We start from the raw sequence: 26,724 nt of genomic DNA on the forward strand, positions 1-26,724 counted from the left end.
CATTATTTTTCTTATCTATTATTTTCCCCTCATTTTTGTTTTCTGTGTTAATGCCAGGACACGTGGTAGAAAAATTATGAGCATGAGTACCAAATTGGTAATAAGATAATAAGAAGCACTTTTGCACCGAGAGCCACGCCCTGCATAGAGCACATGTACTAGTGTGAGTGTGTTTATGTGCACAGGTCTGATTGCTATTCAGTGCACCCGTATGCTATGCACCATAACCATCCACATGTGCTTTCTATTATATCCTCTTGTTTCTCCCTTAAGGCTGTAATATAGAATCACAGATATTTTATTTTTATGGAAAAGTATGGAATCCGAATTGTATTTCACAACCAGACCCAGGTGGAGCCATGTAAACACACAGCCGTAAAATCTTAGAATGAGGAGCAGGGACATGCATGGAAGAAGGCCCACACACGCACGCACACACACACACACACACACACACACACACACACACACACACACACACACACACACACACACACACACACACACACACAATTAAATTATTGTGACTGGAAAGGAAAAACGCCACGGAAAACAATCCTCTATTGTCCACATAAAATGTTGTGACATGTGGGGAGAAGTCCTTAGTTACATGCTTAAATGTGGGATATCTTACACCACATATGCAAATGTGACACGGCAGACTTTAAATGCTGCTCTGCGACACTGTGGATGAATACAAGATTCCGCTTCCTAAGCAATAGTTTTACAGTAACGTGAAACCCAAAGCTGAAAAGCAAAGGTCCTTCACTGCTTCACTGGTTGGAGACAACCTCTGCCGGATCTCTTCACATAAACAGTCTGTTTTTTGTTGCCTTCGTGTTGTTTATTTCCTTTAAAAAGCTGTGCAGGGGAAATATTATGTGTCACATCTTGTGTCGAGGCGTCTTTTTTGTTTTTTCTTTATTACTGAGTCACAAAGCTGCTTTATTTATTTATTTATTGTTATCCTGGAACAGCAGTCACAAAGCGCTGTAGAAGAAACACCATATCACACGCAGCTTTGTGACATACTGTCATATTTCACTTTGTTTTAAGCTTCGCAGAAATTTCTCTATTTAAAAAAAGCCAGTAGTCAAACTCCACAGAGCTGGAGTAAGTGGTTCAAAGCATAAGGCAACCAGATCTCTTTTCGGTCCATTACCGTTATTCAGATGATTGAAAATCTACACAGAAAAACTGTCTGGATTCTGTCTTCGTACTGCTTGCTGACATGATGGCTTAAAGGCTGCGTAAGGCGGTTGTCCCACCAATACACTATGTAATAAAGCAAAGGGGTTTTTCTTTTACAGCATAACTGTGTACAACGCATTCAGCCAGGAGCACACCTGTTGGAGTACGCCAGCGATGGTGCCACTGGGGACTGAAACTTGCCTGAGGACACGAACTGTTCAAGCCAGTGTACAAGTGCTTGTAAAAAAAAGGCTGTAAAAATGGAGAAAGAATGTGAGAACCTGCAGGAGAGACTGAAGCGTCATTTTTAGCACCCTCAGGCTGACCGGGCACAGAGTTTTACCTGCAAACTCCACCAAAATATTTCGACAAAGGCACAAACTGTTCATTGTGAATATTGTGCAGCTACAGGCTGTGTTTGTTATGTAAGGAGAGTAGCCCAAAATCTATGAGTGGAGATCCAGTTTGATTGAATATGCAGGCCCTGAACTTTACAGCTACACTGTCAGATTGGAAAAACAGCATCTCACGCCAATTTCCATCTCCCCCGTTAAAGCAGAGCTCTATCCGCCACACGGCGCCCAGCTCAAGAGCACTTGTGCATTGAAGCCATTTGACTGTGGCAGTTGGGGCTGTCTTAAATTTAAACAGCACACTGACTCACAAATATCAGTGACTGCCACTGAAGTGAATAATATATAAAAAAAAATACATTCACTGCCACCCACTTTCAAACTGAAAGCGCATTCTTGTCCAAAAGGTCACTAATTAAAACAGAATGATTTCAATAAATTCTTTTGTATTTTTTGTAACAGGATCAAATAAAAACAAGTCGACACAGCAGAGCAGATAGCAGTGGTTCCAGAAAAAAAGGCCGGCGTTGTCCATGCAGTGACAACTCAGCAGTGACAACTCATTCAAAGCCAAGACTGTCATTTGTACCCAGCAGCAGCAGGCTGCAGCGAGTCATGAGGTTTTTCTCATGTTGAGATATTGCCTCAGAGTGTCCCTGACACTCTGTAATTAGGGAAGGCATGAGAGAACTGAGGTGAAGAGATGGATGATGAGCATCAGACAAACAAACAAACAAGAAAAGACTTCCACATGTAAACAGGAGAAGGAGGACAGCTGAGGACACGTGCAAACAGAGAGAGGAGGATTTCTGACTGCTTTGTGTTAATGAGCACCTCTAGCTTGGCTCCTTTATAATTACCTAGCTTTCATGATACACATCGAGAATAAGCTCTCTCTGGACAAAAGCAGCGAGCTTAATAATTATTCTACAGCGGAAATTAAATATATGTTTTCCATGACTGAAGACAAATCAACATATAGTTTTCAGAGAAACACCAATTAGACATACTCAGAAATAAGAAGGACAAAGGTAGACTTCTCTGGGTTACACGTTGCGTAATGCCCCTCAAAAGAAAGGTGATGATATGGGTGGTGGTTTGGGCAGGGTCGAAGTTCAAGCACATGTGGGATTACAAAGTCAACAGCGCAGTATTTTAGCCATGACGTTCCCTGAAATGGATCTATTTATGCCAAATTACAGCATGCACCTCAGCTAACGAGCGCACAGCTGGTTTTCTCCTGCCAGAGGCATTGATTTGAAAACACTTCCAATCAAACAAGGTCAGTGTCGGGTTACTGCTAAGCTAAGTAAGCACCGGGTGCCTCTAGTGCAGTGTTTTGAAAGTAGGGTTGAAATTACAACCTTTGCTGTGGTGTGTGATTTGGGTCTGTATGTGAGGATGTCAGTCAGCGTCAAAGCTCGAGACAGAAGGGTTGCTAATTGAAAGGGCGTGCAGGAGAAATGCATAATTCCTCCTGTTGCTTCTTTTATTCTCTCTATCTGGGTGTGCGCCTATATGCATCTGCACACAGCTGCTCATCAGATACTGACATATATGGAGAACAGAGTGATGGCATGTGCTTAAACCAACAGTCTGAGCAAGTAAAATATATGGGTCCACTCCCCTCTTGCATCAACCACAAGTGTTTCATATATTTCAACGTAATAGGAAATAACTTCTTTTAATTCTGCTTTGGCAAAGAACTCAATTATTATGATAAAGATGGTTTCCTATTAACACAATAACACACCAAGCAGGGACACAACAAAGAGAGCTTAAAGGAAAAAGCCACACCCATATAGTCTTACACTGCAATAAATCCACAGTTTGTTGTAATCAGTACATTCCTGGACTTAATTTGCGGTGATGTTATGAAATCTGACTTATTGCTTTCTTTTGTCTGTTCCTACTCTATTACTTATTTGGTCCTCACAGAGAAAGTGTCTGATCTAATAGCAGAGATAGCATTTGCAATTACAGTCCTGCACAGAAGTCACAGCCTTGTGCCATCAACAGTGTCTCAGCAATCAGCTCTAATAAAATAGTGCATTTTTTTGTCAAATCACTTCAGATATTATGAAGCCACTGGGGTCAGCATCAGGTTTTTGCATTACTGGAATGAAAGTGCTTGTCCAGAAAAGAAATCCATCCCCATATTAGACCCAGACTACATACGCATACCTGAGTGTCAGCGTGACCTTCCTCTAACAATTATTCCATTGATCAGAGCCACCTCTCATGACTGTTCACCTCAGCTGGGCACCGTGGTTCAAATGTCAAAGCTCTGAGCTCATAGTCCATATCCTGCGCTCTTCAGCAAAGCACAAAAGCGACCTCTGTGTGAACATCTATTACCCACATACCGCAGGATGATACCTACATACCACCTACGTAACACCTACACCGAAGTACACACATCACCTCAGTGACACAAAGGCGTGTTTTTTTTTTTTTAGAAAGCTGCAACTTCAAATTTCAACATTTCACCAGGTGACCACAGAGAGGATCTAAGCAGCATGAAATGAGTCAGTTGTTTTAGTTTTCCAAAACTTCCAGGCCACAAAAACACACACAAAATATGTGTGAGTTTGATGCACGGCAGTAGAAAAGAAGTCACATCATTTTTTCATTAGCTATGCCCGTAAAAATAATACGCACAGTCATTCCGCACAGAAGAGAGGGGTTTATATGATGAAGTCAATACCGCAACATACTCCAAAATTATATTTAAGCCAGTCAACAGTAGACATGTGTGTTGTCTTAAAGTTACAGTAAGCACATAGAGAATAAAAAATACTCCACATCGGAAGATCTTAGCCTGCAAAGAGAAGTTTGCATTATATTCTTTCCTTCAATTTTAATTTCCATTAGAAATAAAAAGATTTTTAGGAGTGAAAAGAAGGAATTGGCCTCAATCACATTTGAAGTCAACCGCAGCAAAGCCAAACGGTAAGTAATAGCTTCTGTTGAAAACAGCTGCATCCACTGCAGAGCAGACAGGAGTCTGAATGCGGCACCGCATCGCTCTGTTCTGCTGTCCACTCTTCTCGTCTGCCATGCAAACAGAAGCTGCTTCAGTCACAAAAGTACACAGAAGTCTGGATCGCGTGTGCAAACGGGCCTCCCAAGAGGAAATAATTCAAGGAGAGAGCCAAGAAAGCTGATCAGTCTTAACAGTCCTAACATAGAGAATAAAAAGTTGTTGTTTTTTTAAAGTAAAAGAAATGAGTGACTTACTTCTAAGAAGGTTTTATTTTCATTTCAAACCATTTGTTCACTGATGGTTTTAGATTATTCCAGTGAGACGCAGGCGGCTGGATGTAACCCTCCAAACCTTGCTCTCTGTTGCTCGCTCACTCTCTGTCCGTCAGTTGCCTTCACCAGGACTCACTGGGCTGATGTAAGACACCCCTGCAAATAGGGGGGGGGAAAAGAGGGAGAGAAGAGAAACAGAGTAAGAGAGAGAGAGAGCGAGAGAGGGAGGGAGGAAAAAAATCACATTCTGTGGATTCCTGGGAGTTTGCCAACGTCCCAGAATTCCACATGCCACACATAAGGTTTCAATTAAAGACACACACAAAAAATCCAAAGCTCAATCAAAAAGCTTTCTTCCTCCTGAAAGGAACCTTTCTTTTGACAGCTACAGGACGAAGCATAGAAGCAGCCATAACTGAAGGTAGTATTTGCGGTGGTGTTGCTGTCACTTGCTTTATGTCAAATTCATATAACTTATTGTTTCATCACTAACCTTAAAAACAAGCTTATTTAGGTTTAAAAACTGCAAAAGAAGCTACTCTTTTATTGAACTCAGTGGCACTAACGCAGCAGTTTGTCACAACCTCAATAGTCGAACCAGATCCATGAAAAGTGTGAGTCAGGTGTCAGAGAGAGGTCTACTTCTTATTACGTTGTACTCTGTGTGTTTTGCTGCTGATGTGGTCTGAACTCTATGACCTGATCTCTATAAAAACAATGAAGTTTTCATCTGTTAGACATGGTGACTAAGAGCTTTTCTTACTTAGTTACATGCAAAGCTGCTTGCTTTGCTGATGAGGAAGCCATAATTGACCTGCAGGGAAGTGACACCAATGGCCAGTGGAAATTTATTGGAACCCTAGGATTTTACTTTTTACTTGCTTGGAGATGTTTTTTCTGCTGCTTTTGCAAGTGTTTTACCACAGCTCCCACTGTCCTACTCTGTATTCCCCAGTTTAATATTCTGTTTAGGCATTTGTCAAGTCTCTTAAAGCTTTCCAGTTCTTTCCGATGGCCTGTTGGGGCAACGACTGTAGTTACAAAGAGATTTCCAGTTGTGTAAAGGTGTATCTGATATCCCTGTGTTAGTGTTGTTTCTGAATCATCATAATTCATTTTGACCTTGGTTCAGTATCACAAGTGACCAATCACAGTGTTATGGTGTCATAGTTTTGCGATGTGGAAAAAAAACGTTGCCCATGTCCACTCAGGAAAACATCCAAGAAAAGGAGGGGTTTGGGTTGAGGGCTAACATGTGATCTTGGTTAGGGTTACGGGGCTATAGTTAGGATATCGTTGCAGTGTTAAACCTGGACAAACATTAGCTTTGATGATCCAGGAACAACACCAACATGGGGATATCAGATGGTGCGTTGGAAAACAGCCCTCATTAAACACCTCACTCATGAGTTTATGTACTCAGTCTCTTATTTTAAGTCATTAGGAAGAGAACATTAAATTCTTTTGTAAATTATTGTAAGTATTGGAGTCAGTTATTAGAGGATAAAGGAGGCTTTGGTCTTTGGCTCATGACTTTTACAGTCTGATATGCCAGCAAATAGGCCTTCGACAAGTTAACCCTAAAACGTTCTGTTTAAGTCACTTCTTTTTCTTCTTTCAGCTACTTCCTTTAGGGGTCCCCACAGAAGATCATCTGCCCCCATTTCACACTATCACTAACACTCTCCTGCCACACCAACACTCTGCATCTCCTCCTTCATTACATCATGAACACACTCTGTCTTCCATTTGCCAGGCAGCTCCAACTTCAACATCCTTTGTTCAGTATATCCACTATCCGTCCTCTGCACATGTCCAAACCATCTCAGTCTTGCCTCCAAACCGCTCAACCTGAGCTGTCCCTCTACTTCTAATCTTGTCCATCCTGGTCACTCCTAATGAAAGCTTTACATCAGGGGTGTCCACTCCAGTCCTCGAGAGCTACTATCCAGCAGCTTTTAGATGCATCCCTACTCCAAAACAGCTGAATCAGATGGTTGGGTTACCTCTTCAGCATGCCATGAAGTTTGGCAAAGGCTTTGTAACAAGCCATTCATTTAATTCAGATGTGTCGGAACAAGGAACAAATCTTCGGCTCCTCACCTCCAGCTCTGCCTTGCATCTTTTTATCCGTTTTAAATATAAATATTAAATAAATAATTTTTTAAGTATTATTTATTTTTGTTTCATTTTAATAGCCATTAATGGTTCATTCATGATTTTTTAAAACTACTAAGTTTGACTGTGAATACTAATATTCATAGTTAAAATGTGATTTTTTTGAGCAAACTTTGAAGACTTGTAAATACTAGCATCATGAGCATGTTGTGCCCAGTAACAACGTCACATATCTGTTATCTGCTGAATATGGACTCTCAGTAGAACAGGTAAAGTGTATGAAATATGTTAAAGAATTAATGTACTGATTAAAATGCCATTAAAGAGTTTTTCAGCTTAGCTACAGGTCAGGCTGTCTTTCCATAGACGTTATAAGAGACCTTCTTTAGTCTTAACAGCGCCGTTATGGAGCGGGAGAGAAAGAAAGTGAGTCAGAAAGGAGCCACAAAGAAAAATGCCCTGAATAGCTGCAGCAGCGTTGCGTCCTCGGAGCCATCTTGAACATAAACCATCTGCTGGAAATGGTGATTCACAACACCAAAGAGCTATAATGCAAAAAACACACCTCGCAGACACCGGCGAGCAAAGATATGACAAAAAAACATGTTAACACCATTTGAATAATTAAACAGACACAAAGACATTGCTTTCCAAGTAGGAAAATGTATTTAATAAAGATGAGCCATAGCGTCTCTTAAAGCTGAATAACATCCAGTCTTCACTGATTACAAGCAGAGAAGAAGCAATTATTATAAATACCCCCCACATCCTGACCATGTACCGTATCTGATTGTAGGAAACATCTGTGTGATCATTTCGTCTGAATCAGCTGTTGCATAAAAAATCACCAGGTAAAACAAGTAGATGGCCATTTCCACCAATAGATAATCTATCAGTACATATAAAAATAAGTCTCATAAGCAAAATAAATAGATGCACCTGCAGACAGCTTCAACCTGTCAGTATGACAGGATTTTCATACTTCAATTCTTGCTGTGTTCAAGTCTTCAAGGAAAAAAAAGAAGAAGAAGAAGAAGAAGAAAAGCAAAACGAGTTACAAAGCAAAGGAAAGCCTGGTGCTAAAAAGTAAACTTCATGTTGTTCATTCATTCATTTTGGACAGGACAGCTTCTTTCTTGAACACATGTGTGTGATATTTGTTATTGCACAGCGATGACATCACAGTTTCTCTTCCCATACAATGAGAGATAAAGGGAAGTTGGGCCGTTTCCTTCCCCGCATTCTCCCGTTCAGTCATTACACCCCATTCTTCACCAGCTGGTGGACTCCCTCCTTATCGATCGTCAGAGTTGGTTGAAACTCTTTTCCCTTCACCAGCTCCTCAAGACCCTTGAAGTACAGACACCATCAGGACAATGTTAGTATTTTACTGAGTATTCATGGATAAGAATAACATCTGGAGTTTTATTTAGTACAACGTGTTCTTACCTCTCCCCCGTACGACACCAGTGGGGAGATCTCGCATTTGATCGGCAGGTCCGTTCCATCCTTCAGGCTGCGGTGGAAAGACAAATTCAGAGAGGATCACAGGAGAAAAACAGAAAGCGAATGAGTGACGGTCTCGTGGAAGAAGAGAAGCAATTGTAGCTGAAAAGACAGCTGCTAGGACTCCTTGACACAGCTGTTCTTCTACTGCGGCTTGTGATTAGAGGACAAAGAGAATCAGCGCTTCATCGCAACAAGTGATTAGTCCTTTGACTTGTGATAGAAGTCCGCTAGAAGAAAACAGACGAATGAAAGGAACGTTGTGCGAGACTGCCGTCACCCAACGTGTTAATTTCTAGATGATGACTACAGAGAGAAAAAATCACTAATCAGACATCAGGTGTTTCAGGTGTTTTGCTGAGCAGCTGCCTGATGGAAAAGCTGAATGACTGAGAAAGAAGCACGCCCTTTAAGAGTGTTGGAAACATTCGTGGTGCCGAAAGAGTTTGTGAAGCACATGCTCATTTAATTCTGTCTGGAAAAACAAGCAGGTGGATTTAAACTTAAAGGCAAAATAGCAAGCGATGAAGCTGACCACATAACTATTTGGTACAGAAACCAACAGGTGTGTGCTCATCTGCAGTCTAGTAACTGTCTCCCTTTACCCAGCATGCAATATATCACAGGTTGACATGATAGTAGATCATTTATGCACTCAGTACTGCAGAGGGATAATTACTTTCTCTTGCCATCATCTGTGACACTGCCTGCTGCTCCGTCTCTGGAAACATTGCACGGGACACACAGGAGCAAGACCAAGCATGAGAGAAGGGGGAGTGAGAGTGTGAAGCGAAAAGAATACGATGTCTACAAAACAAACAAAAAGTCCAGCGCATACAGTCTGTACACCATGTGGAAAGTGTCGAGGAGAAGGGAATAACCACAAAGATCTCATTATTATGTATGTTTTTTGTAAAGTGACATGACATGCTGTAGTCACCTGGGTATGGCGGGTACACGTCTGCCGTTCTCGTCAATGAAATGTCCCCCAGCGTTGAGCACCCAGCGGTGGTGGAGGGACATCAGAGCGTGTCGGGCTGTGGTGGGTGTGTCCTTTCCGTCCTGAGTGTCTGCGTTCTTCAGCGGGGAGAACTCGTCCTCTCGGAGCACCTCATACACAACAAACGTCCTGTTACAAACACAGAGCATCCCATCAGCACACAGGCAAACCGAAGACTTGCATCACAACCGAGCAGCTCCCAGGGATTGAAAAATTAGCAGGTTAATTAGTTACTCAACAGGAAATTAAACCGCAACAAATAAAAACAAAAATGTCATTTTTCTTTCTATGCTTGGAGTGGTTTCACTGTGCTTTCAGATTGTGCGTGACTTCCATGGAGCGATATAAAAATAGCAGCCACACTAAAGATAGACCAGAGGAACACATAAAAATGCTTCTGCAGAGGACTGAAATCAGTTAAGTTTTGTTTATTTTTATGGACCAAATGGCTCTAAGACAGGTCATAAGACAACAGAGCAGGCCACATTAAAAACTGAAGACTTGGGTCAAATCCATGTCCTCAGCAGCATCAAAAATAGATTTTTCTTTACTTTAAAAATACATCTTCAAAAACTTTGAAGTAAGCTTGATATGGTGTCCTTGATTTTCCATCAGTTAACTGTTACAGGAATACTTTCATTAAATATAAAGTTCTATTAGTAGTGACGTGACTCAGAGCTGATGTCATGTAACACTAAAGGATGTGGAACCGCTCATAAACTTCCATCCCCCTGTGGAGAATTTGGCAAGCTTAGTCTGCTGGACCAGACCTTGCAGAAATGGCACGACTGGAGGGCAGAAATTAGGGCTGGAAAAAAAAAGACAGTCCTTGCACGGAAGAAAAAAATCAAGGACCAGTAGAACCAGGGCCCCAAATATATGCAAACTGGTCACCTCTCAAAAGGAGGGGGGGTTAGTATGAGGCAAGATTTAGCTAACTGGTACTGGCATGCACACGCACATTCATATTTTCTATGCCATATATGAAAAAAATGCACCGTCACTCACTTGGCAAACTGGAAAATGTCAAAGACAAACTTTTCCATTTTGATGCCGTTTGGTTTCTCTGGTTTGATTAGTTGACCCTGAGCATCCACATATGGGATCTTCTTCTGGGCCACGTGGTGCTGCAGCTGGGGCTCGTATTTCCTAATGTGAAAACGGGGAAAAAATGTCTCATTACGATGATGTAAAGCTGAAAGAATCTGAAACGTAATGATAACTGTGTTTATAGCTTTGCCTTACTGCACTATGTCTCTGAGGAAGGAGAAGCTGAAGAAATGATTGGCCATGTTTGCTGCGTTGAACATCAGACGACCATCGGCGCTCCGCTTCTCAGCAGTTGCTAGGGTGATCTCGCTGTACTCCACCACCTGGTAACGACCATCCACCTTGCAGACAACGCCTACTGCTTCTGTGGGGTTTGTTTTCTCCACCACCTGGGAAACAATGTCACAAAATGACCTCACTAAAAACCTCAGATTACTACAAAGTCAACTTAAAGTGGACTGTGCTTTTCCTTTTACTGTCACATATGTAACTGTTACTGCTGGATGCTCACATCAAAAATAAGCAAAGATTCAAATCAAAAGTTCAGCACATGTCCAAGTAATTGCTGTAACTCCAAAGCTCAGGCTTCAGACTGCTCTGAATGCTCAGCTTCAGTCAATTTTTTCTACTCTTGGTTCTGTATCATATTGATAAAAGCAGATATCCCAAACATAATATGGTCAGACACACACAATTGTTCTGTTCAAATATTTTGTCCACAAGAGACAGCCAATCATACATTTTTGGTTTAAAGCGAGGAGGAAGGGAACTAAAAAAGCTTGTTTCAGACAGAGGATGAACCGATCAACTGTATCAAAAAAAGTTATGATATTAAAAAAGGATTATTTTAACATGAATCATGCAAAGCTACTCTAGTTAAGTCAAAGAATAAAAATAAGCAACTGTAAAATGCTAATAACTCTCTACTTTAACTATTTATACAATAAAATCCCCAGATCGGTACACTTTAATTGTGCTAAATTTAGTTTTCCATATAAAAACTACAAAATATTTTCACTGTTGTCTCTTTATGAGTCAAATTATCTGTAAATTATTTAAAGTCAGAAATAGTCTAAAACTGAAATAAAATAGTAAATAAAAGTGCTATGAAGCAATCGGTGCACTCCATTTTACAACCAGTAAGTTACGAGTCTGCACTGAATGAAAAATCCTTCCCCCCTTCCTATCTGTCGGTTACTAATGACAGGGTCCTGAGGGGGGGATGGTAAACTGGTAGGGGTTTGGCAGGGGGGGTTGGTGAAGCCACATGAACTGTTAGCGGAGCTTAGTAATTTATGATGAGAGGGTGGTACCCCGCTCTGATCTGATTCTTCCATCGCTGCTCCACCCCACATCTCATAATTTCAAACAGAAGCAGGGTCTGGGTGATCTTATTACAATAATTAGTTCACTCTGCTCTATGTTAGCTGGAAAATATACATAGTGCTTCTACTTCTTAGAGGAAATCAAAAAGTAGCAGGATCCTTCAGGCACTTTTCAGCTATCCAACACACACTGAAGCACGTAATTTGTGCAAAAACAGTTAAAAAAGTGAAATCTTGACTTCATACTTTGATGTATTTGAAGTAGTATGTGGTTTGTTTAGAAATTAATTAGTAAGATCTGCCAGCAAAGTTTAGTCACACATATATCAGTCATATTTTACTGTTAAAGCTAAAAACAGAGGTCTCCTGATGGTTACACTCTTTCTGGTGTACTGGACTCTTATCGCTTAGCTCGTCAGTAGGTGTTATTTTAGAAAAATGTCCCTCTAACTATCTCTGCACCAAGGTCAGCAGGATCTTCACAGAATGAATAATGGTGAAGAATAAATGTAAAACTTTTTATCTCGAACATAGCCTCCTCAGCAGCAGATCTTGGCCAGTGAGTACTGAATTTTCACATCACCACAAACTAGATTCTGCTCAAATTCTTTTGCGAGTCTATACGTGAAAATATTATTTTATAAATCAGAACTCCTTTATGTCTTTAGTTCTGCAACATTAAGCTTCTTTGGGATTATCCTTTTATAGTAAATCACATTACTAATTAATTACTTACACTTGTGGCACAGTGGAACAGTGGAACAGTGGTTATCACTAACACTTCACAGGACAAGAAGGCTCCAAAATATGTGGGAAAAGTGGCATCTTCACATCACACTATCAACTAAGACCATAATAGTAGGCAAAAGAAGATTCTGGGCTCATTCCTAAATTTCCTAGAAAGCTAAGTGTAGTGCAAAAGAAGATTGCAGAAGTGGATTACAACTCCACCCAGTGGTAAGTTGTGGAAGGTGCAGCTATCTGGAACCTGCCAAGTTAAACTGACCCCACCTTTCGATATATGACATCCCACACTTGTCACCCTTCGGACCTTCTAGAACAGGGTTTTCAAACATAAGGTCCAAGGGCCAGAATCGGCCTGGCTAAGACTCCAATTAGACCCCTGGGCAGCTGTGAAGAAGGGCATAAAGTTTGGACTTGGGATCATATTTTCACGAGCCCTCAGTTTTTCCTGCTGATGAAGACCTCCTCAGTGCCTGCTCACAGGGTAACACATGATTAAGTGACAGCAAATTTCCTCTGTTTCACTTTGTACTATATAGGTTTCTGTCTTTTACAGCAGGTCCACTGTATAAAAAAAGAGGTTTCTGTGAATTAACAGAAACTTTTGTTTCATAAAAAAGAAGAGTCTACACAATGAGCTACCAAAACCTTTTCGGTAATTTTACACATTTGTTTCTTACAATTTAAGCCCACAGGGTCATGTGGGCAGATTTCTTTCATTTATTTTTTTTTATCATGTATGAAACTGTCATACATGATAAATGGTTGCTCAAGAAGAACGAGACTAACTGCTCAGACTGGATAAAATACTACAAACATGACTCGACTATTGGCATACATATTACCTAACTCAAATACATGCTTTAGTATTTGCATGACTCATCTGTATGTGCCATTCCTATTTAATGACTTTTAATCTTTGTGTGTGCAATCACTGATACTAAAAGGTCTGATAAAGGTCAACTTTAGATTTATGAATTCAATTCAGTGTTACTTTTATAGTGCTTCGAGGTGACTTATCAGTGTTGTTACGTCCCTCTGCAGCTTTTAATCGTCTCAGTGTTTTCAGCTGGTGCTAATTGGCCACACCTAGTCAGGTGTGGATAAAAGCATACCTGAGGCAAGCTTTCCGGCAGTGCACTAGTCTTTGCCTTGGTGGCACCAGCCATTTTAGCCAACCTGGTTTTCCATTTTAGGATGAAACCTCTTCTCACCCACACTCTGTTATTCATCTCCTTTTTTTTATGTTGCGGCTTTTGAGCCGGGTCGTAACAGTGTTCAGGCAACTTTAGGAGGGGAATAAAATATCTTTACTGCTTCCTCGGTTCTTTATCTTTTGTTTTGTCGTGCCTTTTTATGTGGCCTGATTTGGGTACTGATTAACATAAATGCAAAAAGAAGTCAGTTGTTTTGGTTTTGGGGGGGTAAAGTCTCAAAAACTAAAAAAAACTCGTGTATCAAATATGACTTACTCGGCTTCAAGGGGATAAGTACTACTCATGTCCAGTCTAGACCCAGTTCCACACATTCCCACAGAAAAAATATTAGTGTCACTCCCCAAATGATGGCATCACCACCACACCACACCTTTGTTGAACCCAAAGTTTGGAATTACCGCCCTTGTCAGTAACTTTGGAAGGTGCTACCACAAGAAATTCACCAAAGATGGAGGCAGATGAGCTGCTGTGGCGACCCCTAGAGCGGGCAGCTGAAAGAAGAAGAAAAAAGGAAAAAAATAGGTGGTATGACCAACCTTAGCGCCACAGTCCGCTCCCTTCTGCACACAGAAACCAACAAAGGCAGGGTCAGCCACTTTGACCAAAATGTTATCAACACAATAAACATGGATGGACTCAATCCCCCTCCTCTCCATGTCATCCAGGATACCCTGGTTCCCGAGAGCTCTGTAAAGACCCCCATTACCGTCTAGAACACAAACACAGACACATTTCTCACACACTGAGCAACACTGTGAATGAAGCATACATACACTTCTGTATATGTGTGGACATACCCGGAGCCATGGAGGGCTTTCCTTTGCTCTCCAGGATGATCTTGCAGTTGTAGTCCATGGCCGGCAGCATGCCCTGCTGAAAGAAGACCACGCTGTTCTTGTCCAAACCAAAGTAGTTATGTTTGGAGAAAAAATCCTTTGTGGATTTCATTGTCCTGCCGCTCGTCATGATGTACCTGAAGGCAACACGGAAAGAACGCAGCACTTATGCATTTTAAACAATTTAACAATTGTGCAGTGCTGCAGAAAACATCTCCATCATCTCTTACAAAAACTTAACAGCAAAGGTGATGTTAGCTTGAACCAACAGTATAATACTTAAGTTTATAGCAGACAATAAAAAGTAACAACTTGATGAAGATGTTTCTAACATATCCTTCAACTACGTTAAATCTGACACGCACAACTCTATTTCCTGCTTTTTTATCTCGATCATTCATATTTTAAAACTATAAACTGCTGGATCTCCCCTGCAGGGACTTAAAGCTTTTCCGGCAACACAGCTTCCTTGACTGAGTTTCCTTTGATTCACACAGTGACTTGACCCAGTTAATCATCATGCTAACATAATTGGGACAGCTGAAGTTCACTTTACAAATAGGATAGCCCTATTTGGTTGCTCGAGCTTGTTTATTTTTCCTCAAATCAAGCTGTAGATTTAGTCGACTAAAACGCCTTAGTCATGGAAACCTCGTGTCTCACCAGGGGATACAGCACTTGGTTTTGTGCGACTGCTCAACCAGCTGTTGCAGCTTCAAGATGCGCTCAGCCTGGATCTGAAAGAGGGTTTTGTGGGACGGCAGCCCAATGTCGTACATGCCTTTGGGGTACGAGACCCCCAGCCTGGTTCCTTGGCCTCCTGCCAGCAGTAAGACTGCCACTTTATTCTTAGAGATGCACTGAAGACCTAAAGGGCAACACAGCACAACGGTCATAAATAGTAGCAGAAATGTGTCCTGTAGTTTATTTAAAACAGGGCCATGCATTTAGTGTTGTACACTGATATGATGGCACACAATGCACAGTATCTAATCTCTGCAGACCTCTTATTGCCTGGTTAGTAGATGAATAATAATAAACTTAACAAAACAGTTCTGATAACATTAATCCAAACAGTTTAGCAACATTTTATGACTGGTTCTGGAGTACTTGTGGACGTGACACATTATATGAGCTAAAATCTTACAACCCCACTCAAGATTTTACTATGGTTCAATGTACCAATAGTTTATAATGGTTCCAGTTTGTCTTACATAAACTGCAGCAACGTGACACGATATGAAACTCTCTTCCTACTGGTTGGTGCCAGGAAGCAAGTTTTATGTAGTGGGTTAATCCATAAACTTTGACACATGCCCCACACCCAGCAACACAGATTTTGTCCCAACAGATCACAATGAGCTCATGATTGAGGGTCAAGAGGGAACTCCAGTTACGTCAAGTACAAATCAACACCAGATGTTTCTGCTGCCCACCGAGATAGTCATACAGCCCCGGGAAGAATGAAGCATGAGGGATTGCACAAAACATAATGAATAATTCCAGCAACTTACTCAAATGTCAACCCTTGCCCAGAAACGCACAATGGATAAACATGGAGCTTCTGACGCAGCATGACTGGAACTTTGTAATAAGCTTTTGCAAAAGTTTTGATCTAATGGGCTGTTTTTCTGTGAGCTAACATCTGGATGTGGATACTTAAAAATATTGCCATGAGAACAACTATTCATCCAGCTGGGTTACCCATGTGATGTTTTAATCCACTTAAGCTTCCCAGTCTGATACCAGTTAAGCTTTCCTCTCTTACCTGCAGGTCATCACTGTCAAGATTTCATTGTGTTAAACGTGCTTGCGGTAACTAGGCGAATCTTGTTTAACAAGTGATAATAGCTTACATATTCTCATTAAAATAAAATACTCCCAATTCTAATGCTTTATGTTTCCTTAAAACACTCAGTATACCGAGTAAGTACAGTTTAAAGGTCAAAAGCAGTAAATAGGTGAGAATATACTTCACCTGTCAGCTCCCAGTCTTTGACGCTCTCCCTGTCTCTCGTCACACTTCCCAGCACCTCCCTGGGCACGGGCTCCATGCGGCAGTCCATCTTCCCTTGTTTGCTGCTGTTAGATGTCTGCATGGCATTCTTGAAGAATCCGTTGATCTCCTGAAAGTCCATACCCTCCAATTCTTGGGTCAACTCGGCCTGCTCTTCAGGGCTCAGCTCGTTCCAGAACTGCAGGAGGTGAGACTGGCCGGCGTCAGCCAGTTTCTGCCTGAGTGTGCTGATGTTTGGGTCCATGATCACCTGTGCTTTTAATTAACTGTGGGAAAAAAGATTATTTTATTTAAAAAGAACTGAAAAACATGCCCCAGGTCTTGTGTTGTTTTTGTATAAGCCGGTGGCCTTTATGTAAATATAAAAAAATAGATGATAAGAGAAAGGTCGCACTACAATATCCAAACATTTGCAGGGTTTTTCCCACATATAGATATGGCCTTCTGCAAGGACCTTTTAAAAAATACTTGTAGCTTTTTTTAACAGTGTGGTTTAATTTACTCACCTTTAAATAATTTTTTTAAGTAAAATGGGTAAAAAAAAAATTACAGAAAAAATCTGTTATATAAGGTAACATAGACTCTTTCCTATAGTTTCATGTGGACCAATCATATTTCTTAGTACAGTCACTACTAAAAGCTCATTTTGAGCACCCAAGAAACTGTATGTGTATATAAAAACAAATTTTAGGAGTAAAAAAATAATTGATGACATAGCCAATGTCCTTAAAGTGACTGAAGATCTTCTGATGGAAGGTGGAAACATGATAAGAGTATTTAATAGCCCTGTGCTAGTTGTAGTGTAGGTAAAACAAGCACTGCTGGAATGTTTATCCTATTTGTTTAAATCCACACCCACTTTTACCAGGAAGTCGTCACAACACTATAGGATAAGGTCGAGGATAGTTTCATTTATACCACAGTGTGAATACTGACTCTTTCATACCCATTATGTTTGCTTATTATGATTGATAATTACAACAGTACAATAATAGCTGTGTAACAACGCGATATTATGATGTTTTCTAAGAGGGTTTACACCAAAGAAATCTCCTCTGTAAGTGAGCTTTTCAATGGGATGCTGACGACTAACACCACAGCCACACAACCTGAATTATCTACAGCTGTAATACACAATACTCATATATCACTTTTAGTTAAAGTGTTTATAAAACTTTTAAACTTCACATCTCCAACATGACTGTGACGGTGAGCCTGTAAAGAGGTAGCAGGGACTGCTGTGTTGACTCGGAGCACAGATAAATCCAGTGTTAGCACAATGTAATAACACGGACTGTTGCTAAGAAGCGCATAGAGTTAGTGAACCTCATTTTCAGTCACTGTATAAGATAGTTAGCCGCGGTCTGCGCATCAGTCAAGCTACAGCCGGGCACATGTTAGCAAATATCCGCCCGACTGAGGAGCGGGAAACCGCTCAGGTTGCTGCACACACAGCAGATAGAAGTAAATCAAATATTTAACTCTTACCTCTCACAAAGACTCCTCTCCGGTGTAAGATCATTAATGCCAATCGATGACTATTCGCTCGCACTGGTCACTATTCGCCTCCCTCCCGGAATACACCTCCTGCTACGTCACATTTGACGTGGCAGGAGGTGTGCATGTGTAGTCAAGTCAGTGATGCGTTCAAGTGCCACCTGTAAATTTAATCACTCTATGCTAGGAGTGTGTGTGTCTGATTTTGTGCCAAAAACTGTTTTCTATCTGTGTAATATATTTGCTTATATGGTTAAATAGACTGCAGTCAATAGGATTTCTGAAAAGGTTATATATAAAGTAAAGACATGGTCTGTTTTGCAAGAACCTTTCTTGATTCTACCTATTTGATAATCACAGCAGTCTGTTCTGGCCACTTAAAATATCTTGAGATAACCATTTTCTGCCATTTGTGCTGCCCCCTTGGGCACATCTTTCTTAAAAATACATTTTTGACGTCAATTTCCCTTTTTACCAGGATAAATGAAGGATATATATACAAGTCCCCTTGCCAAAAACTGATCACAGCTTTTATTTTGTCTTGAAATCATGTTTGAGAAACATGTCTGAAATTTTCTTGTCAGATTGTATTGCAACAAGTCATGAACAGCTAATAGTTGTTGTTTTTTTTGCACCACACCATCAAAAACTCTTAACACCTCTGGACAGCTTTGGAAAATGTGAAGGAAAAATGAACGACTAACTGTATTTTTGGAAATTCTATTTATATAAATTTTATGGCTTCGCCTACTGAGCCCAAAGAGATATTTTGACAGTTTCTTTGATTACTTTAATAAAGAGATGAAAATGCACTTCTTTTTCTGATATATCTGTATTTGCCGACATGCCGAATCATGCAAGCTTTATGTTATACTATTTGTCATCACTTTTTCGTATTTGTACTTGTTCTTAACAGTCTTTGATAGTCTAAAGCAGCTTTATGAATGTAATCAAAGGTAAATCATCAGACAGGTAGAGACAGAGCAGTCAGCTTCAATGAACCAGCTAATGTACATATCTCCACTTAAACTAAAAAGAATAAAAACACAAATTATTGTTTTTCATTTGTGTGTTGTAAACTCGTTTACTAATCTCTTTTAATTTGTTTTTCCTTTTGTTCTTTCATTACTGTTCACACTGATATTAGTCTAACATTGATACAGCTCATTATGTTTGCCATAGTAGTAACTGGTTTACAGTTTTACCTAATAAGTAAAAGATCACTGGTTCGAGCTCAGGAAGAGACACAAAACATTTTTTGCATTGCATTGGGCCAACCACTTTGTGAATTAGGGAACAGCTAAAATTAGCTTTTAGTAACTTAATGTGATGTGTTTCCAGAATGTGATAGCATAATATGTTTGTGTGTGTGTGTGTGTGTGTGTGTGTGTGTGTGTGTTAGCCAGTCAATACTCGGGTAATTTCAGCAAACATGTAAGTACATGTAATCAAACAAACAAACAAACAAACAAACAAACAAAAAGGTCAAATAATAAAAAATAAAGTTGTCTTATAAAACACGAACAACTGATCTGGTTGGACTTTCAGTTCTGAGTTCAACCACGAGGGGGCGACCGTCTCTCGTGATGAGGCGGAAGCAGTTTGTTCTCATTGGAAACAATTTTGTTGTGGTCCTCCTCTTCCTCGCTAAAACCAGGCTGGGTGCTGCCCATCTGTTTGTTTTTTTTCCTGGTAGTCAGATTTTTGTGCAGCTACAGAAAATGAAGAAGTTTTTCGATGACTTTAAGAAAGACATCAAATTTAAATCCGCGGGACCCGGGAAGAAACTAACGGAAGACACCAGGCAAATAACAAACTTTTCTTTTCTCAGCTGCTACAGCGCTAAGCAGAGCTAGCCGCACAGATAGCTATTTAACATTGGCTAAACGGGCTTATCTCATAGCTGACAGCTGATCAGTAATGACTACCGCTTTTCCGTCTCCCCATGTATTGAAGCTAACCACAACAGTGCTAATTTGTGTGTGTTTTTCTCACGGGTGTTTGTCAAACGGCTAACTGTTATATATTCTTGAGCACGGCGGGGGGCGACTGTATAATTTCATGGTGACCTGACTAACAGTTAATCCCTGCACAAGCTTGTTTAGTTAAAGAACTAAGCAAACCTGCTTCTCAACAGGAAGCAGAGCTGTTGTGATTCTGACGTGTTTGTACTGTTGTCGTTGCTACTTAGCTTAGCACTGTCTTTTCTTCTTCCTACTGTGAAGCCACAACACGTCTCCTCTTATAGTCCTGTTTCTCTCCTAATAACCCTACAGTGCCAAGCCTGAGGTGGTGCAGGGCAGATCCAGTGTCAAGCACGATCGCCATGCCCCCAGTGAAGGAGCCCAGAGGGCTGGAGCTGCAGCCTTGGCCAGGATTGAACAGCATCAGAAGCCGAAGGTTCACACCTCCCAGGACGCCATTAGGACCCAGGGTGAGACATGCAGCCCTGTTATTACACCAGGTGGTGTCTATCAAACACAGATGAACGTCAGCCTCCTCGTTTCAGTTGTGGGTATTAGGATAATTCAGTTGTGGGTATTAAAACATGTTTTGGACTGTGAAGCACTCTACGGATTATTATAGTTGATCTGTTTTTAAAAAAAACATATCTTCTAAATTTGTTGTCTGCTACTGTACACTATATCCAGTGTATGAAAGATCAGCCACCAAAAACGTTTATTACCTCTGAAAAACCACATAATCATAGAAGTCACCCACCCATTCATTTTCTGCTGTTTAACTGAGGCCAGTTAGTGAGGGCTGCAGCCTAAGCAGAGAAGCCCAGACCTTTCTCCCCCCTCAGATATTTCAATTCCTCCACTTGAGGTAGCAACTCGTCCCTGAACCAAAAAAGTATTTATTTTAAAAAAAAAAATCATTGTTTTTGTATTCATGGGAAGATTTGCATCAAGTATATAATCTTTATGTTTATATTAAGATGCTGATCCTGTCAATGGGAAGTAGATATGATTAGATACTGTTTTAAACTGATAAAGCAAACGGCAAAGATTTTTATTTTGAGGTAATATTTTTGGTTAAAAAAATTATTTATTAACTGTTAAAAAATATTCTGGTTATAACAGTTGTTTTCTACACGTGCTTGCAGTAAAAAGAGAACTTGAGGCCGAGGCAGCTGCACTTGCTGAAAAAGAAAAGGCAGCTGCAGCAGAGGTAAGTGTTGCATAAACCAGAATTGTGACACAATTTTCATGCTAATTTTGGTTCACATCGACTGTGGTTAACTTCTTAAAATATTTCAATTTTTTCTTTCACTTTGAAGAAGACAGTACTCCTGATAAGCTGTTTTCATGACTGATTAAAGTAAATATTCCTGTTTATACACAGCCTATCATACAGTGTCCAGTGTTGAAAAGGGCAGCATAGGTGCAGACAGCTGTTCATCTCAATGTCAGTTTCATAAAAGTAGGTGTCCTTCTCCAGCCAGACAGTGGGCTTTTGTTTTAATCTTCCCTTATTTACCTTAAATCTGTTCAGTACTAAAATTCTTTTATCACAATCCTAGTGGTTTTCTTTAGTTGAAAAGCCAGAACTTTCTTTTTTTATATGAAAAAAAAAACCCCTATATGCTTGTTGAAACCTGAATTATACATGTCCTTACTGGAAAATACGTCAGTGGTTGTGAGGCCTAATTCAGAATATCAGAAAAGGAGCCGCCTAGTTATGTGAGCTGTATTAAATTCAGAGTAATAGCGGTGGCCTGTTAGTGTGGATGAAAATTTCATCACTGAATCTAACAACACTGATTGACATTTTCCTCCCAGGGCTCCAAAGTGCCAGTGAAAGATCCCACCCTTCTCTCAGTATCAGGCGTCTATTTCATCTGTCCACTAACTGGAGCCACATTAACCAAGAGTGAGAGGGAAATACACATTAAAGAGGCCATTTTAATGGTATGTCTGAGGATGTTGGTTCAGTTATAACGTGTGTGCAGTCAGACTGAATGCTTATCTAATCGGTGCTTTTGATAAACATGCAATTTTTCCCTGCAGCGGTTTGAGGAAGATGCAGTCGAGGCGTCTGTTATGATGATGCACACATTTAACAAAGACAGAGAGAAAGTGAAGGCTGCTGTGGACATCATAAGCAAGTAAGACGCTGATGGTGATGTTAATTACATATGTAAATGTTTTATGCTGTTGTCACAGATTTTGAATATCTGTTCTAGACATCAAAGGGTTTTTTTTGTTGTCATTGTTTTGTTTCCAGATATGTTGAAAATATATGCAAGAACCCCACAGAAGAGAAATACAGGAAAATTAAACTCAGCAACAAAGTGTTCCAGGTGTGTAACGTTCCTGGATCAAGACTAACTATTTGTAGCAGACTTTATGGGATTTCTATAAGAAAACAAGATAATTTTGCATGTCTTATAAGATTCCTTGTGTTATTTCAGGAGAAAGTAAAGTCTGTGGAGGGCAGCAGGGAGTTCCTGCAGGCTCTGGGCTTTACAAGTGTGATGCTTCCCATAGAGGGCCAAGGTAAATGAATAGTGATATTTATGAGCAGTATGTGTCTGCTCACCTGCCAGTGATTTTCATTTATGCATCATTCAGTCTTTACATCGTTTTAACGCGTGCCCACCTTTCACGGAGATCAGAGGAGGAAGAGGAGTTCCTGGTTTTGCCAGAGCAGAGCCCCGATGCGCTGGAGCTGATGAAGGAGAGGAGGGATCGTCTTCAGAGAGGCGAGCCGGTCAGAGCGCAGCTGGACAGGCAGCCTCAAGCTTTCAGGCAGTCTCCTAACGCTCAACGCTTTGAGCTGCCGCCAGAGTTCTACAACCTGACAGCGGAGGAGCTCAAAAGGGAGCAACAGCAGAGGTATAGACTCACTTTCAATCCAAAAAATGGATCTAATTCAAGTCAGCTATAAATTCTAGTTAGGTGGTAGAGAAATGTTGTCTCTCTTTTCTTTAATGAATTGTCTGTGCAGTCAGATCAGTTACTTGATTTCACTCGCTGTGGTAGCAGTTCCAGTGAAATGGAGTAAAGATCAATATTTGGCTCATAGGATTTGCAATTTGTCTGTGACAGTGTGGTTAGAGAAACTTCATCCCTGTTTGAATTTATCCTACAAGACTGCTGTAAAAGAACCACAAGTAACAGTTTGCCCCTAAATATGCTGGTGATCAAACTAGGTTTTGGTTATATTTGTTCCACATGGTTTCCAAGTTTGAGTAACCAAGTAAAGAAGATTCAGAGGAGACAGTGACAGTCTCCTGGATGTGTGCAGTAGACAGTGACCCCTCGATGGATCATTAGTTCTCATAACTTTGCAACATGATGTAAAGCAACAGATCCTTTAGGTCTTGTAAATTCTGAGGTGGGTCCTCTTTGGATCGGACTTATTTGTCCAGCACATTCCACAGATGCTCGATTAGACTGAGACATGGGGGCAAGAGGGCGCAGCCATCAGGGAATACTGTTTCCATGAAAGGGTGTACAACTAACACCTCTTTTTTTTTTTTTTTTTTTTTAAACGACTGCAGCATTGAAATTATGATTTATTTATTTTTTAACTCTTAGTTGTCCTGGGTTGTATGGCAGTATTTGACTCTAGGTTTCCACTATTAACAGCACACCCAAGAATAATGGATTATTTAATGCTGATGTTCTTTTTATAGCCTCTGGGTGTGTCATGTGCCTCTAGCCAGAAAAGTTTCCCTGGTTTACTAGTGTTTGTCTATCAGCGAATGAGTCCCTTGTGTGTTTCACAGGAGTGAGTTAGTAGAGAAGAGTGCCATGCTGCGCACTAAAGCCATGAGGGAGAAAGAGGAACAGAGGGAGAGGAGGAAATACAACTACACCCTGCTCAGGGTGAGACTACCTGATGGGAACCTGCTACAAGGTGAAGCCACAATTTAAAATGTACTTCAAGATTAAATCAATTGAGTAAACCAAAAGCATTTTACTCTGAAAAATCCTACACATTGTAGTTTTGTGGGCATTGTTGACACAACTGCTCATGATTTGTGACCCTCTCAGGAACATTTTATGCCTGGGACCGGATGCCTGTGCTGTTTTCCTTCATGCGGGAGTCTCTGGTGGACGGTTGGCAGCCCTTTGAACTGATTGCTCCTGGAGGTCAAAAACTACAAGAATCTGAAGACATTGCTCTCGCAGAGTGCAACTTGGTGGGTTGAAATCAGAATCTACTTGGCAAACTGGCCTGTGGATTAATTTTTTTGTCAGTCCCAATGTTGCCCTAACATGTAACACTGTATTTAGTATTTCTTTCTGATGAATGTGGGCACTGGGAGAATGAAAACAAACTTCAATGTTAAAACCCACAGCACAGAGCAGGGGTTTTAATTCAGGTTTTAGTTTGTGGCAAATTTTTAGAACAGAGAGTGAATGTTTGAGGTCGTTTTTAGTCAGGTAATATTGATGTTGAGGTAAAGTGTCACATTTACATTTGAACTACTAATTTTCTCCCTTTTAAACGAAAAATAATCTGTATTGTACTGACTTCCCTTATATTTTAGGTCCCTGCTGCGCTGCTCACGTTTGCCTGGGATGCAGCTGTGCAGGCTGATATTGCAGCTGCAGGTGGAAAGAGCCCCACTCTCCTCAAACCGGAACTGCTGGAAAACATTCGGAGCCTGAGCTGAGCAAGAGTACTCTCTCCCGAACCCTCCCCTCTACCTTCCTCTTTCCTCTCACACTACTGGGGTGAATTCGGCCCTTTACTAGTGACACATTTATTTTTGCAAACTCTAACCTAAGTCGGTAGCAGTGATAGATTAGGGGCAATGTTACCCTAATATATTTGTTGGGCTGAGCATAATCTCCCCATGGGGATGAGGTCACAACACAGCCTGCTTCAGCAGGACATGTTGAAGGAAGCACTGCTGACAGATGGAAGGAGAAAGCAAGAGCACATGCTTGTTTTGGGGGGTTTTGCATCCTGATTGTACATGCTGTGTAGTAAACAGACTCTGCAGCTGCAGTCTTTCCTGTTCTACCCAAGTCAGTCAGGTAGAGTTTTCAAAGCATGTTGAGACCCTGTTTTAACTGTGTCACCACTCCCTCCCCTTTAGAAAAAAATAAATGGCAAAGACCGTTCAAGATACAGTTGTTGAATCACGTTAAGTATCTCAGCTCCTTCAGCGGCTCCTGTGATTTTTTTTTTTTTTTTTTGTAAGGCTGCTGGGTGTCAATGCACTGGCTTTACTTCAGACTTGAAATGCTCTGTGCTTTGTTTGGCGGTGTTCGAGATTAGCTCAGTGTAGTCTGTTAACTGATTTGATGTGATACGAGTCTGGCTTTATTGCTGAAAACATACATAAGCTTCTGTTGCCCTTTTGTCCTCTGCTCCGGAGCGGCCTTGGGCTCCTTGGTGTTACAACACAGACTGTCTTTTGTTGTTGCTTCAGTATGAGCATGAGCCTAAATCAGAATTCATAAATCAAAATTTTTATTTTGGATAATTTTGAAATTTATGTTGAGACAAAACAGAGGGGTAACTTAAAAATAATTAAAAGATGAGGCCCATATATATATATATAGTTTTATAATTGTGTCAGCCATGTGGTGACAATGTGAAGGCAATTCTAGTACTGGAATCAACTATTTTGTAAGTTTGTAACAATGAAGGATATTTTGGGGAGTAGGGAGGGGCCTAAACACCTCTACTATTACATTGTTCACACTTAAATGATTAATGTTTGAATTTTATGTTGAAGCTTTGTGTAACCAACTCCACCCTGGCATGGAGATAGCCAAATTTCTGGCAGCATGGATTTCTGTTGTATTGAAAATGGTGGTTAATTATTTTTTGTATTTGTTTGCATCAAACACTTATTTTTCTCCACATAAAAAGGGTCCGAGTACATGAAAACGCCTCAAAACACCAACTGTCCGAACTGAATCCAGTGACAACTCAAGTTGCAAAAGAGACTGAAGTTTCAAAGTTTATTCAAGCTGCATACGTTTATTTTGTTTGTGGTTTTGCTGTACATGAGCATTTACCAAGTAGAACTTTAAAACCTAATTACTTTCTCCTTGTAGTGGTTGGTTAAATGACAACAGCCTACCTCTTACCATTTCCATGCATCACAAGGGAAATGTACACAATTATGTAACATCAGTCTAAGGTTAGGGGTTACTGTCTTTTCCCCTCTTATGTTGCTAATAATGGTCAGTTGCACACTGAACACACAAATTAGAACTGGGTGATGGGGAAACAAACTGATGTCCACTATTTCATTCACAGCCCAGGTTGAATCAGCCAAAAGAAACCTTTCTGCAGTCTAACGCTTGTCCACAGGTATTGCATAAAAGGGATGTAGATCTTTCATTAGCACCATAACAGTATGAAATAATTAAGTGAGCAGTTGTGATCTGTCCAGATGTTTCCTTCCGAGTGGTGTTCTGTTGCTTTTTAAGCTGCCTGTAATAACGATCGCTTGCAAAGCCTCTTAACTTTTAACAAACAGAAGTCTGTTTAAAAAAAATAAATAAAAGTTGTCTTTGGAATAAGAAATGTTTTCTATTCCTGTGTTGGACATGTATTTATTTGCAAAGCCTTCATAATATGTGCAACATCTTGATGTGCTGATACCTTAAATGTGAAATTAGTTTAGCAGCCAG

General features: G+C 40.5%; 3 protein-coding genes across 5 annotated transcripts in view; 1 reads left to right on the top strand and 2 right to left on the bottom strand.

The window, feature by feature from the left end:
- The window catches only part of ddr2a (discoidin domain receptor tyrosine kinase 2a), a 31,613-nt gene extending 26,667 nt beyond the window's left edge, over positions 1-4,946 (bottom strand). For both annotated transcript variants that reach the window (XM_080877384.1, XM_080877385.1), the window contains exon 1: positions 4,785-4,946. The gene's annotated coding sequence lies outside the window, so the exon portion shown is untranslated. The remainder of the gene's footprint in view (positions 1-4,784) is intronic.
- A 2,623-nt stretch (positions 4,947-7,569) lies between these two features.
- uap1 (UDP-N-acetylglucosamine pyrophosphorylase 1) lies at positions 7,570-18,210 on the bottom strand. 2 transcript variants are annotated; one of them, XM_080878197.1, is made up of 11 exons: positions 18,104-18,210; positions 16,577-16,881; positions 15,262-15,466; positions 14,560-14,735; positions 14,299-14,471; positions 10,672-10,865; positions 10,435-10,575; positions 9,367-9,555; positions 9,106-9,147; positions 8,370-8,436; positions 7,570-8,270 (listed from the first exon to the last, which is right to left on the bottom strand). In XM_080878197.1, exons 2-11 carry the CDS (start codon positions 16,857-16,859, stop codon positions 8,178-8,180), a joined length of 1,563 nt encoding a protein of 520 aa, XP_080734323.1. In that variant the 5' UTR covers positions 16,860-16,881; positions 18,104-18,210; the 3' UTR covers positions 7,570-8,177. The 2 variants fall into 2 exon arrangements, with proteins under 2 accessions (XP_080734323.1, XP_080734324.1); XM_080878198.1 differs by lacking the exon at positions 9,106-9,147 and having other exon boundaries at positions 7,571-8,270.
- A 1,523-nt stretch (positions 18,211-19,733) lies between these two features.
- ubxn6 (UBX domain protein 6) lies at positions 19,734-26,617 on the top strand. Its single transcript, XM_080878951.1, has 11 exons — positions 19,734-19,916; positions 20,389-20,546; positions 21,222-21,286; positions 21,898-22,026; positions 22,126-22,223; positions 22,343-22,418; positions 22,530-22,614; positions 22,734-22,953; positions 23,850-23,980; positions 24,118-24,266; positions 24,618-26,617. The coding sequence occupies exons 1-11, from the start codon at positions 19,834-19,836 to the stop codon at positions 24,741-24,743; spliced, it is 1,320 nt and encodes a 439-aa protein (XP_080735077.1). The 5' UTR covers positions 19,734-19,833; the 3' UTR covers positions 24,744-26,617.
- The last annotated feature ends 107 nt before the right edge of the window (positions 26,618-26,724 follow it).

Source organism: Rhamphochromis sp. 'chilingali', assembly GCF_963969265.1.
Source record: "Rhamphochromis sp. 'chilingali' genome assembly, chromosome: 3".
Classification (NCBI taxonomy): Eukaryota; Metazoa; Chordata; class Actinopteri; order Cichliformes; family Cichlidae; genus Rhamphochromis; species Rhamphochromis sp. 'chilingali'.